At 39.0% G+C, this 13,925-nt stretch overlaps 1 protein-coding gene and 2 long non-coding RNA genes across 3 annotated transcripts in view; 1 reads left to right on the top strand and 2 right to left on the bottom strand.

Annotated features, from left to right (window-relative positions):
• Positions 1-2,277: 2,277 nt before the first annotated feature.
• LOC131107923 (coxsackievirus and adenovirus receptor homolog) lies at positions 2,278-4,421 on the top strand. Its single transcript, XM_078793831.1, has 3 exons — positions 2,278-2,399; positions 3,036-4,083; positions 4,157-4,421. The coding sequence occupies exons 2-3, from the start codon at positions 3,061-3,063 to the stop codon at positions 4,190-4,192; spliced, it is 1,059 nt and encodes a 352-aa protein (XP_078649957.1). The 5' UTR covers positions 2,278-2,399; positions 3,036-3,060; the 3' UTR covers positions 4,193-4,421.
• Positions 4,422-4,781: 360 nt separating this feature from the next.
• Positions 4,782-6,302, bottom strand: LOC144901180 (uncharacterized). The gene is made up of 5 exons (XR_013629323.1): positions 6,155-6,302; positions 6,055-6,080; positions 5,620-5,655; positions 5,491-5,539; positions 4,782-5,397 (listed from the first exon to the last, which is right to left on the bottom strand). It is a non-coding gene; the product is annotated as an uncharacterized LOC144901180 (long non-coding RNA).
• A 754-nt stretch (positions 6,303-7,056) lies between these two features.
• The window catches only part of LOC144901043 (uncharacterized), a 91,013-nt gene continuing 84,144 nt past the window's right edge, over positions 7,057-13,925 (bottom strand). The window contains exons 2-3 of the long non-coding RNA XR_013629221.1: positions 7,244-7,460; positions 7,057-7,180 (exon numbers count right to left, since the gene is read on the bottom strand). This is a non-coding gene — a long non-coding RNA (uncharacterized LOC144901043). The remainder of the gene's footprint in view (positions 7,181-7,243; positions 7,461-13,925) is intronic.

The raw sequence follows: 13,925 nt of genomic DNA, 5'->3' as shown, positions 1-13,925 counted from the left end.
CAGTTCCCAGTTCCACATGTCCAAAAGGAGTAGGAAGAGCTTATTAAATCCTACCCCTCCATCTGGTACTTTTACAATCAGTAACTGTTACATTTGTTCACTTCCTGCTTTCCTAATATATTTTTTTTGTCACGTATCGAAGTAGGAGGTGATATGAGCATCCAATGCCATAATGGGTACCATAGTAAGTGTCAATATAGTGATATATATATAGCACATCATGACTGGTTCAAGACTCTTCATCCTTGTATTTAGCAATACAAGTAATACTCATATCAGAGATATTTGACATTTCTAAAAAAAAAAAAAACTATACAGAGCTATTAAACTTTATTGTCGTAGTTCAGGCGCAGGCACGGTGTACCCGGCTTACGTTGTGCCAATTTTTGTGAATGGTGCAGTTCGGCGCAGAGTGGCGCACCCACACCTCCGTCCCTCCCACCGGTGCAAGTGCCAAAGACGGAGGAGAGAAGGCACACAGGTTGAACACAACGTGTAATCTTAACCAATGAAATAAACGCCTCTCATTGCCTTTAAATGCACAGGGCCCACCGGACTGCTCATCAGAGGCCACAATGCGCATCATGACGTGGAGCGCCTCGTGGGACAGCTGTAATCTCTTCCTGTTACACGTTACTAAAAAAAGAGTAGTAAAATAGTAAAAGTAGGACAGGACGAGTGGACCTGTCAACAGCAGAACACAAAATGTGCTTTCACTTTTAAGTCCCCAAATACCACAACAACAACACCCCGACAACGGCAGAAAAAGTTGCAAAATGCTAGTCGCATTTGGTCAAAATTGTCGTCAAGGGGGGTTGCCATGGCGCCAGATCTAGTGACAAAATCGCCAAGTTGGCAACACTGCTGCTTTCTGTGTCACTCAAGAAATAAAGCTACTGTTATTGCAACCCTGCTAAGTTAAGTTGATGAACTTGAGTATTAAGTATGGGTGTCCATTTGCAGTGCTTTTTGAAAATATATATGAATTTATTTGATTGAGTCAACTATGAAGAAAATGTAACTACAAAAATCCTTCTTTGAAGACGGAACTGTATTATCCATTTTAGTGCTTAGCTTGTTACGTTCCATAAGTTACACAATCATTCATCCCTGCCATCTCGTGTTAACCGTGAGGCTCAATCAAGGCTTAAAATCAAACAATACTTTCTCGAAAAGAATTGATCATTTATCACTCACCCCATAATCGCCCGTATCCGTGTGGGCTTTTTGGACAAAGTCTAAATCCACCCGGTTAGGATCACACTCCGCTAAAATCTTCAAGTAACTTCCTTCTATTCCCCTTTTCTGTCTTGATTCCTTCACCCCAGGGAATCAGAACAATGGCCCACCTCATCATAACGTGCACTGCCCTGACATCTTAAACCTTTGGGAAGGGGAACACCCATATTTCCCTGGTTGTGTGTCAGCTCTCACACAATGCATGCACCAGTTCCCTGAGGCCCTCCTTTATGTTTTTTTTTTTTTGCTGTAGTCAGGCATGCAAACCTTGTGCATGATTTTATTCACCTGTTCAGATTTGTAGACTCGAGATTCTGCTGTAGTTTCAGATGAACCAGACATACTAGATTAGAACAGTGCTTGTCAAATAATATACATATAAATGTCTATGAATGAATAGATATGGGGGGGGGGGGGTGAAAACACTTCTTCCCCCTGACAGACCACTGAATTGAAACCAATGCTTTCGTTGCAAACAGTCATCTGTCATTTATGGTGGCTGATTGGTTCCAGACCCGACCATGAGAAGTACTTTTCCGTAAAGTTGGATTTCTTATTTAAAAATGTAATATTTACACTCATTCATTCATTTTTCTACCTCTCCTCCTCAGCATGAGGATGCTGGAGCCTATCCCAGCTGTCTTGGGGCGAGAGGCGGGGTACACCCCGGACCGGCGGCCAGGCAATCACAGGGCACATATAGACAAACAACCATTCACACTCACATTCATACCTATGGACAATTTGGAGTCGCTAATTAACCTAGCATGTTTTTGGAATGTGGGAGGAAACCGGAGTACCCGGAGAAAAGCCACGCATGCACGGTACAGGCTGCATGATGCAGGTCTAGGGGGAATTTGACTTTTTGTCAAAAATCGGACATGAAATTTTCCACTTTTGAACTAAAAGGTAAACATGACCGCTCCAAAAGTGTCTTGGATTTTTTTTTTTAATGGAACGGTTGTAGATTTCATCATAATCAGCACGATGAAAGCATCTTTATGACATGCACCTCTTATGTATTTGTGCTTTGAACTGGTGCATACTGGTTATAAAGTGAAGGGAGACGTGGGGCGTTTATTTCCTGTGGATTGGATGCGTTCACTGCACCGGTGTCAGATCATCTAACGGAGACTTCCTTCATCCTTCAAGAAGTGCAGGTAAAGAGCATCTTTTTATACACAATGCTTCATAGAGCCTAAATCGGGGGTGGCCAAAGTGCTCTTTTCGTGGCCCTAGGAATATTCTGACGAAAAAACAAATTATTACTATGATCTATTTGAAAATATGCCATTAAACAGTAAACACCAGAGGACCACATTCATATTTGAAAGATGATTCAACTCTAATTTGGTTTATGTAGCACATTTGGTAATGCTAATGTCAATGGTTTCATTTTATTTTCATTTTCATTTTATATATAACAATCACAATAGTGATAAATGACAGCAGACATAAACACCAGGTCACCAAATACATTATACATATTGTGTGCCGGCGTAATGAATAAAATCGTCAAATAACGATATGCGATCAAAAGAGAAGTCAACTATAAACAGGAAATCAACTCAACCAAGCTATCCTGCCAAAGTAGAAGTAGTGTCCTGGCTTTTTAGAAAACTGGTTTGAGGACTGGGAGGATCAAAGAGGAAGGCGCATCATAAAGATGATTATGATTCTTCAGCTAACCTTGATGCTGATATGTTTAATAACTATGTGACCTGTATGATGTGTATAGTTGTACAGCAGTGGTCCGTAGTATAATAAAGCAAACATATTTGTATTTTATTTTACAGCGAGCTCCTGTCCAGCAGTCCAACCATGGTGTGGGTGCTGCGGTATTTGGTGATGATGCTGAGCTTTTGTAGCCCAGGTTACAGGAGTACCCTTGTGATACATCGTGGAGACACCGCCACATTTCTCTGCAGGTACACCCTATCCTCTGCCGACGGGTACTACGATATCGAGTGGTTGAAGCAGCTTCCAAGTATGAAGGAACCTGTTTACAGGAGCATTGTTAGGTTTACCAATGGCAACCTGTATACTGATCTGTACCAACCAATGAAGGGCAGGGTCTCCTTCAAATTTCCTGACCCCAGCAAAGGAGATGCTTCCATAGCCATCAAAGGCTTGCAAACCTCCGACACGGGGACCTACGTGTGTAAAGTGCGAAAGTCAGCTGAAATCCTTAAAGAAGAAGCCTTTTTCATGGAAGTGACGGAGCAGTTTGGCCCTGTTACTTGTACCGTGCACGGGGAGCCTACACTGGGTATGGATGTGATGTTCAAATGCAGTTCCTCAGAAAGCATCAAGGTGCGGTACACGTGGAAGAAGACCAGCGGAAACAAGATGTTGCCTCCCGACGCCATTGAGGACACTAAAAAAGGTGAATTGTTTATAAACATCAGAGACGACGACGACTATGGACACTATCTCTGTACGGTGGAAGGTCTGGCTTCCTCCAAAAGCTGTCTGGTCCAACTCAAGGATCCACTTGATCCACCACCGAGCGATGACGATGAATCTCCAGGCACTGCGTTCCCTGTGACCCCAAGCAATGACCCAGCATTCCCCAGCAATGACCCAGCGGTCCCCAGCAATGACCCAATGGCCTCCAGCAATGACCCAATGGCCTCCAGCAATGACCCAGCGGCCTCCAGCAAAGGCGATACAACTACAATAGCGGCCGTGACGACCACCATGCTTTTGCTGGCTATCGTCTGTGCTGTGGTTGGTATCTGGTACTGGCGTAAGAGAATCGGTTCGTATGCCCCCAATGAAAGGGGGGAGGTGGCGCAACCTAGGCCAGACGGAGCCACCGTGCTGCCTCAACCATCAAGCGGGGTGAGGGACGCCTTTTTAACATGCAACATCCATCCATGTCCAGCATCACATGCTTATGTCTTTCATCCTACAGGGACATCTCTACTATGACCAGGTGGATGATCTTTGAGGAGGACCAGGACATGTAGTGGCAACATCATCCCTACACGGGTTTTTTCATATCGTTTGTGCTGTGTTGTCTATACCATACGCTAGAGGTCTCAACCATGCAGGAGATCACCAGCTGATGTTTAGCAGCTCACCAAAGTGTTCATTCAGACATTATACCTGCATGTATTTAATGCCAAATTACCACAATTTCAGAAGCACTGTCGTAAAGTAAAACTACTCTTAAATGAGTACAGTTTTGTGCTTGTGCACCTTTCCTCCACTGTTGTACGGCAACACCACTTGGACAAACTACATGTCCAATTTCCGCCTAAATGTGCCCATAATACTGCCAAAAAGCAAAAATACATTAAATATTCATGAGTGAAATTGAAACACTCACTTTCTTATATGTATCTGTGTAAAAAATAAAAAATGTACTGTTGTTGTGATGTAAATCGTGGAACTCAGGAATTTGATAATTAGCATGCTTACATGTGATTTATAATGGAATTTATACAATAAAGCTATATTTTAATATCACATGTACATGTAGAGCATTTGATGAGTAAAACTTCAAAATAATTTGAAATTCGATGATTGACTTTATTTTATTGAATTGAAATCACATCATGGGAAAACATTACATTACATTACATTACATGGAAAAAATGTGCAATATGTAATTGGTACTTTCAAACAAACACATTTCTATGTATCACAAGTTCAGACATTCTGGTCTACATTTACATGAACATAAAGTGACTTACCGAGCTAAAAAGCGTTAAAGTGCGAAATAAAAACATCAAATATAGGCTATAGAATATAGAATACACTGTTAGGTGCAATAAGGTGCAGTTATATGCACGTTCAAGTTCCCATTCTGTGCACAACAACCTACACGAGTCTTCCAGAGGAAGCTGGACTTGACCGAGATGTTTCTTCAAGTGTATTCAAATGGCATAAACACATCAATGAGTACTGGAGATAAAATACACAATAATTCATAGAAATAATAGAATATTATTCAATAAAGAATATTCATTTTGCAGTCATTCACATCACTCCAACAAACAGAACACGATCTTAGTATAGAAATCACAGCTTGTAATGATTCATCTTGGGAGGTGCAGCACGGTGGTTGAGTGGTTAGCATGCCTCAATCAGGATCAGACCAGGGTGCCCTCCGCCTCTCGCCCAAAGTCAGCTGGGGTAGGCTCCCTACACCTGACAGGTGAACAATGAAGTTAGATCAAATGTGCTTTTGTTATCATTGGCTGTAAAAAAAAAACAAATCTAGAAAAAATAAGGAACACTTACATCCAAACGGGTGTACTTCGTCAACACCACGCCCGTACCCGACCCCACTCTGAAAATACAAGACATGTGATTGGGTCGTTGCTGGTCATCACCATGGCAACCTTGGTATATCCATGTACACGTGCTTACTCGTAAGGAATTTCCCCACTGATCCCCATCGTCAACCTGCAAAGTCATTTCATTGGGTCAATGACATTTTTTAATTATATTTAATATAATATTTATTACTAATATTCTAAATTATTCAACAAATATATTCTGTAAATATTTCATTTTGTGTATTAATAGAATGTAACCATTTCAGTTTTTGAATTCAACTGCTGATATAGTCGATATTCTAATTAATTGAGATGCATCTGTGAGTGTGCACTGTACATACTGTAATTAGATGAATTAATTAAGTTAATTAGGTTAAGCAGCATCACAGCCTTTTTTAGCTGATTGCTAATAAAATATGATTCCTATGATGTCATTCCTATCCTGCTCACATCCTCTAGAGGGAAGAGTTCTATCTTATTTGGGAATATTTGTTTTTTTGTTGTTGAAAAAACAGACGATACTCACAAGTCTACACTTGCTGTCCGGGTTTTCTGTGAAGAGAGGATGAAGAGTAAGTTTTTTTAAAAAGTACTTTGTGGCGCCTCAAGGTAAAAGGCACACTTACAATGTACCATGTGGTAACCAGGGCAACAGCCAGCATCACCAGAGCCAGGGGTGTCACAATGGAAGCCGCCAAAACTCCTCGATTTGTCTTCTTCTCCTAGCATGGAAGATACCAAAACAGTTCACAGGAACACAGCAGACACTTTCATATGTTATTTTACACTGACGGTCAGCATACTCTGAGTTTCAATACTTTTTTAAATTAAATTAAATTAAATTAAATTAAATTAAATTAAATTAAATTAAATTAAATTAAATTAAATTAAATTAAATTAAATTAAATTAAATTAAATTAAATTACATTTATTTATTTTTTTATTTTTATTTTATTAGTTTAATTTAATTTTATTTTGTAGTTACAATACTTACATCAACGGAGGCGGTGGGAGTGGCGTTCACGGTGACAGCGGAGGGGGTGGCGGCCATGGTGGGAGTGGCGTTCACGGTGACAGCGGAGGGGGTGGCGGCCATGGTGGGAGTGGCGTTCACGGTGACAGCGGAGGGGGTGGCGGCCATGGTGGGAGGTGGTGCTGTCGGGGAGGGGGGGTCACAGACAAGCTCAGAAGTGTTCAAACCACTCGTTATTCCTACTTAATCACTACCCATAGAGTATAGTATATATACTAGTAGAGTATATACTGCAACAAGCGAGCAGATATTTTGAGCTTCATATACATATGAAGAACATCACTGATTGTGTGGTGGGTCTTACCTGCGACCTCGAGCACCAGCTTCATCATTCGGGTGCGCGACACACAGACGTACAGTCCAGAGTCATCCTCCTTGACATCCGTGATGGTCACTGACATATTACCCTCAGCAATGTTGCCGGCGAAGTGGTAACGTTCAGAGGATCTGCTGACCATCCCTTTCCCATCTGACCTGATCATCTCATCATTGCAGTCCCGGCCCTCCATAACTCCTCTACCCCAGCATACCGTACGTGGTTCTGCTTCGGGCTTATAATAGCAATCTAAAGTGACATTTGCCCCAAATGGGGCAGTGTAGAGCTTTTGGAACTCACAACCTGGAGGACAGAAAGTCCTTTAAGATGTGCCATCGTATGAATCATGAAAAATGTAACTCTTACCCAGGAGGAGAGTGAGACCACAAGCCAAAGCCAGGAGTCTTCCGACGGGAGAAGTCATGGTGGAGTGATCTGGAATTTGGAATCTGGAATCTGGAAAAACTTCAGTTCAGCTCAACACTGACTGAGGGAAGCCTGGGGAAAGGTCTTGGATTTATACCAAAGGGAGCGAGGACGCCCATGAGGGTGGAGGCCATTCCTTTGGTCCGTCCCAGATTCACTCGTTAGAAGCACAGACACAAGTAAAAAAAACTATTATGGAATGTGAGGAATACCAATCCAGAGTTATTTATCAATAAGCATTAAAATATATTTATTATAATCTGAAATATCAACAGTTTTGCTAACTTACTCACATACTAAGCATAATTTCTTCCCAATCAGAAATCACTCCACACTCTTTATTGATCTCTGGTTCTACCATATCTTACTTATTGTGTGGAAATATGGGATAATAACTAGAACAGCAATCTTCACTCGCTGAATGTACTGCAAAAAAGGTCAGTAAGGATAATTCATAATGCCGCCTACAGAGAACATACTAACTCCTTATTTCTAAAATCACAAATAAAAAAAAAATCACAAATACTTCAACTTGCTGATATAGTTCATCTTCGGTATGTGACAAAAAATAAATAAATAAATAATATTAAAATAAAGTAAAAAAAATAACTTAAATTATATTAGGAAAGCAGGAAGTGAACAAATGTAACAGTTTCTGATTGTAAAAGTACCAGATGGAGGGGTAGGATTTAATAAGCTTTGCTTCTTCCTACTCCTTTTGGACATGTGGAACTGGGAACTGATTATGGGATGCACTCAATTGGAATCTGATGCATGTTCAAATGAAATACAGTAAACCTCGGATATATCGGACTCGGATATATCGGAAATTCGCTCACAACGGACAGATAAAAAAGAACCAATTTTTCTGTAATGCATTTCCAATAAAAATTCATTGCATATATCAGATTTTTTATAACGGATTTCACCTATTTCGGACAAAATCTCCAGTCCCGTTCCAATGCATTTCCATTAAATTTCCCTCGCATATATTGGATGGCCGCATCGTTATGCTAATCTTGTTGATGTCACTGGCTATTGTCTTTCTCCTGGCTCCAGATTTAGGACAAATATAAAAGTGAGTGACGTCAATAATACTAGCACAGCAGTGAATGAGATCTTAACCTCACTATTGGAAATAACGTAGGCCTGACGGGCGTAACAGGGCCTAGCTTCATGAACAATTTGTTATGCTCACAGTCCAATAAAGTTCAATTCTCATTACCTTACGTCTCTTTTCATTGCCCAGTCCAGGTACATTGGAAACATAGTCAAGGAAGTGCCTTTTTAGAACGGATAAAATCCGATTTACGCATATTCCGGATATAAATCCGATATATGCGTAAAACGGACATTTTCCGGTATATGCATATAACGGATTTCGCTTATATCGGACAAAACCAGTGGGAACAATTGAATCCGATATATCCGAGGTTTACTGGAACACCATTACCATTACCATTACCATTACCATTACCATTACCATTACCATTACCATTACCATTACCATTACCATTACCATTACCATTACCATTACTATTTAATACATTGTGCAGGAATATTTTAAAATCATTTGTCTTATTTCGGTTTTAGTCACAAATCAAAGTATTATTTTCATTACAGCAAAATATCGCTCTAGACCAAAGGGTGTCAAAGTGCCGCCTGGGGGCCATTTGCAGCCCGCAGATCAATTTCCCTTTTTTTGAGTTCTTGATGCTGCCATTTTGGTCCGTTTTTGTCAGAAGTATGTTAGTGTGTGTGTGTGTGTGTGTTATCTACTTTTTTTTAATTTTATCTGAAAATAGTCACTTTCTCAATTATTTGATCACTTTTTTTGAACGTTTTTTTACACTGGAAAAAAAGAGAAACAGTGGGTCTTTGAATTTACACAAGTAAAGTTTGTATATGCAACACAATTAAATTATATTCTGCTTGGGAACGTGATTTAGTCAAGCAGATTTAAGTTGTTTTTGGATAATGTTGAACATGCTAGTTTTTTTCATGTAAAATTAACTTGATCAAATTAAAAAAACAAAGTCAATGTACTCGAGTTTAGTCTCACCCGGAAATGGAAAACATTCAAATATCGCCAGGACATGTCATTAACCACTCCGGAACAGAAGTTGGCGCTGATGCGCCGATCTTTGGATGGCAAATAACCAAGAAGAAGATCACTAAGCCCGCGAAAGTTGGCTCGTGGAAAAAATGGCCATACGCCACCGACCAGTCACCGAAAAAGTAAGGTCTTCAAATGTATATGTTTCTGTTCTAGTAATTTGGCTGATAGTTAAGTAGAACGCTGTTCTCAAACAGTAACGCAGCAAATATAACAATTACAACGGCATGTTAACTCTAGCTATCAGTGTGTATGTATAGCCTTGATATTTGCATCAAGTTGGGGAACGTTAGCTAGTGACACCACCAGCCGGCGGCAGCTCGCTGGAGGGCTTTAGCCCGATGCTAATTGATTAGCTCGCTATTTACTCGTAACTAACTAACGAAGTGATGAAAAAACGGAGCGCCGACTGTTTGGACAGTCTGTTAGTACAATTAACCACACAGCAAGCCGTGTTATTTATCCAGTATTTACATGAAAAATTATTCGAAAGTCAAAAACACCGCAAACACAGACGGATTTCAGTGATTGAATGAGCTCGGTGTTTGCAGCCGACCGCCAGCAGTCAGCTGCCAATCAAAGTGACGTCGCTCTTCATTATGCATGATTTTAGATTTTGACGCGCTGGGAGTGAGAATGTAATGTGGGAAATAAGAACTAGTACAAAGTTAGGGCATGTTTAGGACTGTTTGTGTGTGTGCTTTAGATAATCCTATCCTTACTTGCCATTGTGTTTAGAAAGTGTAATCAAAGTTAATGTCTGCATCTAGCACCTTTGCTTTATGATTGTGTGCGATTTATTTATTTATTTTTTATTTCACAGGTTCACTGGCTACATCATACATATTCAGAAGGCTCTATAATGGTAAGTGCTCTCATATTACTTTAAGCCCTAAATTTGCATTTTCATTTACCTTCAGATACATTTAAAAATGTTTATTATTATTATTGATAGAAAATGTTATTTGTATTTTTCGCATTTGATTATACCTGAAAATACAGACTAAACTTACAAAGTGGAGTATCGCTTTAAGGCACATGTGGTGAATTAAGATGCTAATCTAGAAATGTCCTTTCAGTGTGATGATGTAGATCAGGGGTGGGCAAATATTTTGACTGGTGGGCCGCATTGAGTTAACAAAATTGTCCGGGGGGGCCATAACATATATTTAACATACACACTATTTTATACTTATAATTTTTCTAGATTTTTTTGGTCTAATTTTATCTGTAAAACTTTTTCAGGAGCACTTTAAACATCAGTCATTTAATATATCATACATTTATTTATATATATATATTGTTAATATATATTTTTTTTCTTGTTATTTATTTTCATTTAATTTGTAATTTTTTTTTTTTTTTTTACTAAATAAGACGTCCGACTTGCAAGTTATGTTGCCAGATTGTATGTTAAAATTTGAAATACTTAAAAAGCAACAGGCGGGCCGGATTCAATCGCTTAGTGGGCCGCATGTGGCCCCCGGGCCGTAGTTTGCCCACCCCTGATGTAGATGCTGGACGAGAGTGCATCATTAAAGGAGTCGGTGTCTACATGGGCGAAGATCCAGATAACCTCCTACAGGAATATGTGGTATGTATATGAATCGGTGCTTGTGTTCTTCTTCCGCTCTTCTCTTGTTCCCATTCTTGATCATTGTGTGGAAATTGTTTATTGATTAAAAGAATATAGTATATTCTTTTTTTTTAAGTCAATTGTTTTACTGTTTCATAACCAAAAATCATTACAGTGTTTCTTGTTGCTGGTAAATCAACTTACAGGTAGAATAGAAGATTCTCAAGACTTTTTGTGAAATTCATTAAATATCTGATTGCCTGCCCACAGTCTGATCTGATCTGATCTGATCTGATCTAAATATCTGATTGCCTGCCCACAGTCTGATCTGTGCGCGTGTGCTGAAAAAGAGTCCTGTGTTGTCTCTAAATTTGCCTCCGTTCTAATTTTGACCTTACTAGATCGAGTGTCACTATTTTGTTTATCCTTTTCTCGATGGGGCTTGGTGATTAGGTTTGACTTACCTAACTTTTCTTTACTTACCTTTTGTCTGTTTTGCACAATCAACAAGGCCATTGAAGACACTACAGTTGGTATATAGTATGTTGTCAAAGAACATGCTTCAAGTGATGAAGCAGAGGACATTGGCATTGTTCTTGAAGGCCTCAAGGTGTTACAAAACCTTGATAATGTAGCATTAGGTGTTTTATTTGGATTGATGTATGCGCTGAACCTCAGCTATCCTGCTGACCTCCGCTACACTTTTGAGGTAATTCTAAAGATCTGGAGGGAAACTTTCCAACAGAGCACTTGCTCTGAAAAACAGGCTCCATCAGTGAACAGGTCACACTGATTTGACTGCACTTTTTTTTATGTTTTGTTTCTCAGTGACAAGTTTATGCAGGATTTATTGCTTTTTCTTTACAAACCTGTTACTGTTATTATGTTCTATTTGCTCTTGAGGATGCACTGGATGCTCCAGCTCACATTATATTTTTGAATGTACTGTGATAGGTTCAGATTGTTATCTGCTGTGAACCTGGTACTCTGAAAAAAGTTAGATTATTTGTAAGATGAATCCATTGTACTTTATGCAGAATTTACTTTTAATTCATTTTTGTTGTGAATTTACTGTGAAAACAGTTTTTGTGTTTTAATTTGATTTGTATTTTCAATATTTGTGTTTTGAAAGTTGTGCTTTTATGCTGAAGTTACTAGGCAACTGCATTGAGTTTAAAAGATCAATACACTAAATTTTGTCAATACAATCAGTTTTGATTTTTGTATTTGCACACACAATTGTCTACAATGTATTTGCCTGGCTTTAACAAATCAAGTTAAATTTAGAGACCTAACTTGTGTTGTAAGGACATAATAAAATTGCTTTCAAGTTACATAATACATTTAAATTATATTAGCATTAACAAATCAAGTTAGAGTTGCATTTGAAAAACAGGTATCTGAACATGAAAAAATTACTTTCATATTACTCAATTCGTTGGTGTTAAATCAACTTGATTCTTTTAAATACTCGAACGTAATTGGAATATTTTGTAAGTAAGTAATAATAAGTAAGTAATAATTCATTGAGAAGAAGAATGAAATTTTGTCAGTCATTCACATTCTTATCATGTGGGACCGATGTACACATTAAAATCAAGTAAATCCAAAGGATTATTTTTTTCAGTGTAGAATGAAATCCCTTGATGATTACCATAGTGGAAAACAAATGTTATAACAGTGCTCTGGAGACTGCATTTCCACTCAGGGAATGTGTTTTACTAAAAAAAGTTTGTGTTACTTTGTCTCTGTGAATGACCGAGTGCAGAACAACAGGCAGCAGGGAAAAGAAACAGGGGGGGAAGGGAGAGGCAGATATTAGTGAGTTAATGACAAAGACTGCATGAAAGTCAAGCTCAGTTTTGCTTCAATTGCATAACTTCAATTTCAAAGTGTCTAACTGTCAGGTTCAAACTCCTGTGACACTTGTCAAAAAAACAACAAAACAACAAAATTCAATATTTCTCGCAGCGAGGAGCATGAAACAACATACCCAGTGACATGCCGCCCCTCTCTTTTTATTTTCTTTAGGAGGCCCTAATACATTGTCGTGGAACTCTAAGGTGGGGGGGGGATAAGCAAGCAGTTGCACGAGCTGTACTTGTTGTCTATGTGTGTGTGTATGTGTGAATAATGACTTTTTGGCATGTGTTCTTATCTCGGCACATTTTGCATGATGTACAGGAACATCTTCAAGGTCGCTGCTGGCACTCCCAGGCACCTCCAAGACCAGTGGAGCTGGGAGTTGCTGGTCAGAGCCATGAAACGTTCCTGCCTTTACGACACTCGAGACACTAAATAATAATAAAAAATAATACATTTTATTTGTATAGCGCTTTTCAAAATACTCAAAGACACTTGAGAGAAAAATGGAGTTGAATAAAAACAAGTAAACAGAATAAAAGATACGTTAAAATACAACATTCACAGTTAAAACATGAGAAAAAAGTGATTTAAAGAGGTGGGTTTTTAGTTGTTTTTTGAAACTGGGAAGGTCAGGGCAAGCACAGAGTGAATGGGGGGGGCAAAGAGTTCCAGAGGGTGGGGGCAGCGATGGAGACTTTGTCTATTGTCTAAGCAAACGGATATAAGTGTGAGAACTAACACTATAATAATTGTATTTACATTTTATTCTAACATTAACTAGCGCTATAATAATTGGATTTACATTTTCTAACGAAAATAGGTTAAATATATATATATATTTTTTTTTTTGGCAGAGGTTTGTTTAGGTTCTTCTATTGCAGGGGTCTCAAACTCAATCTGCCTGGGGGCCACTGGAGCTAGGGTCTGGCCAAGGCTGGGCCGCATCAGGTTTTCCCAAAAAAAAAAACCAAAAAATGCATTTATTAAAAACTGAAAAATATACAAACTTTTTCAGTGCTTTGGTTCCGATTTTCTACAAGAAAAGCTCCGATAAAACATTCCAC

The sequence above is a fragment of the Doryrhamphus excisus genome, linkage group LG10 (assembly GCF_037039965.1).
Source record: "Doryrhamphus excisus strain RoL-2023G ecotype Guam linkage group LG10, RoL_Dexc_Guam_v1.1, whole genome shotgun sequence".
In the NCBI taxonomy this organism is placed as follows: domain Eukaryota; kingdom Metazoa; phylum Chordata; class Actinopteri; order Syngnathiformes; family Syngnathidae; genus Doryrhamphus; species Doryrhamphus excisus.
This window is presented reverse-complemented; position numbering and strand designations above follow the sequence as displayed.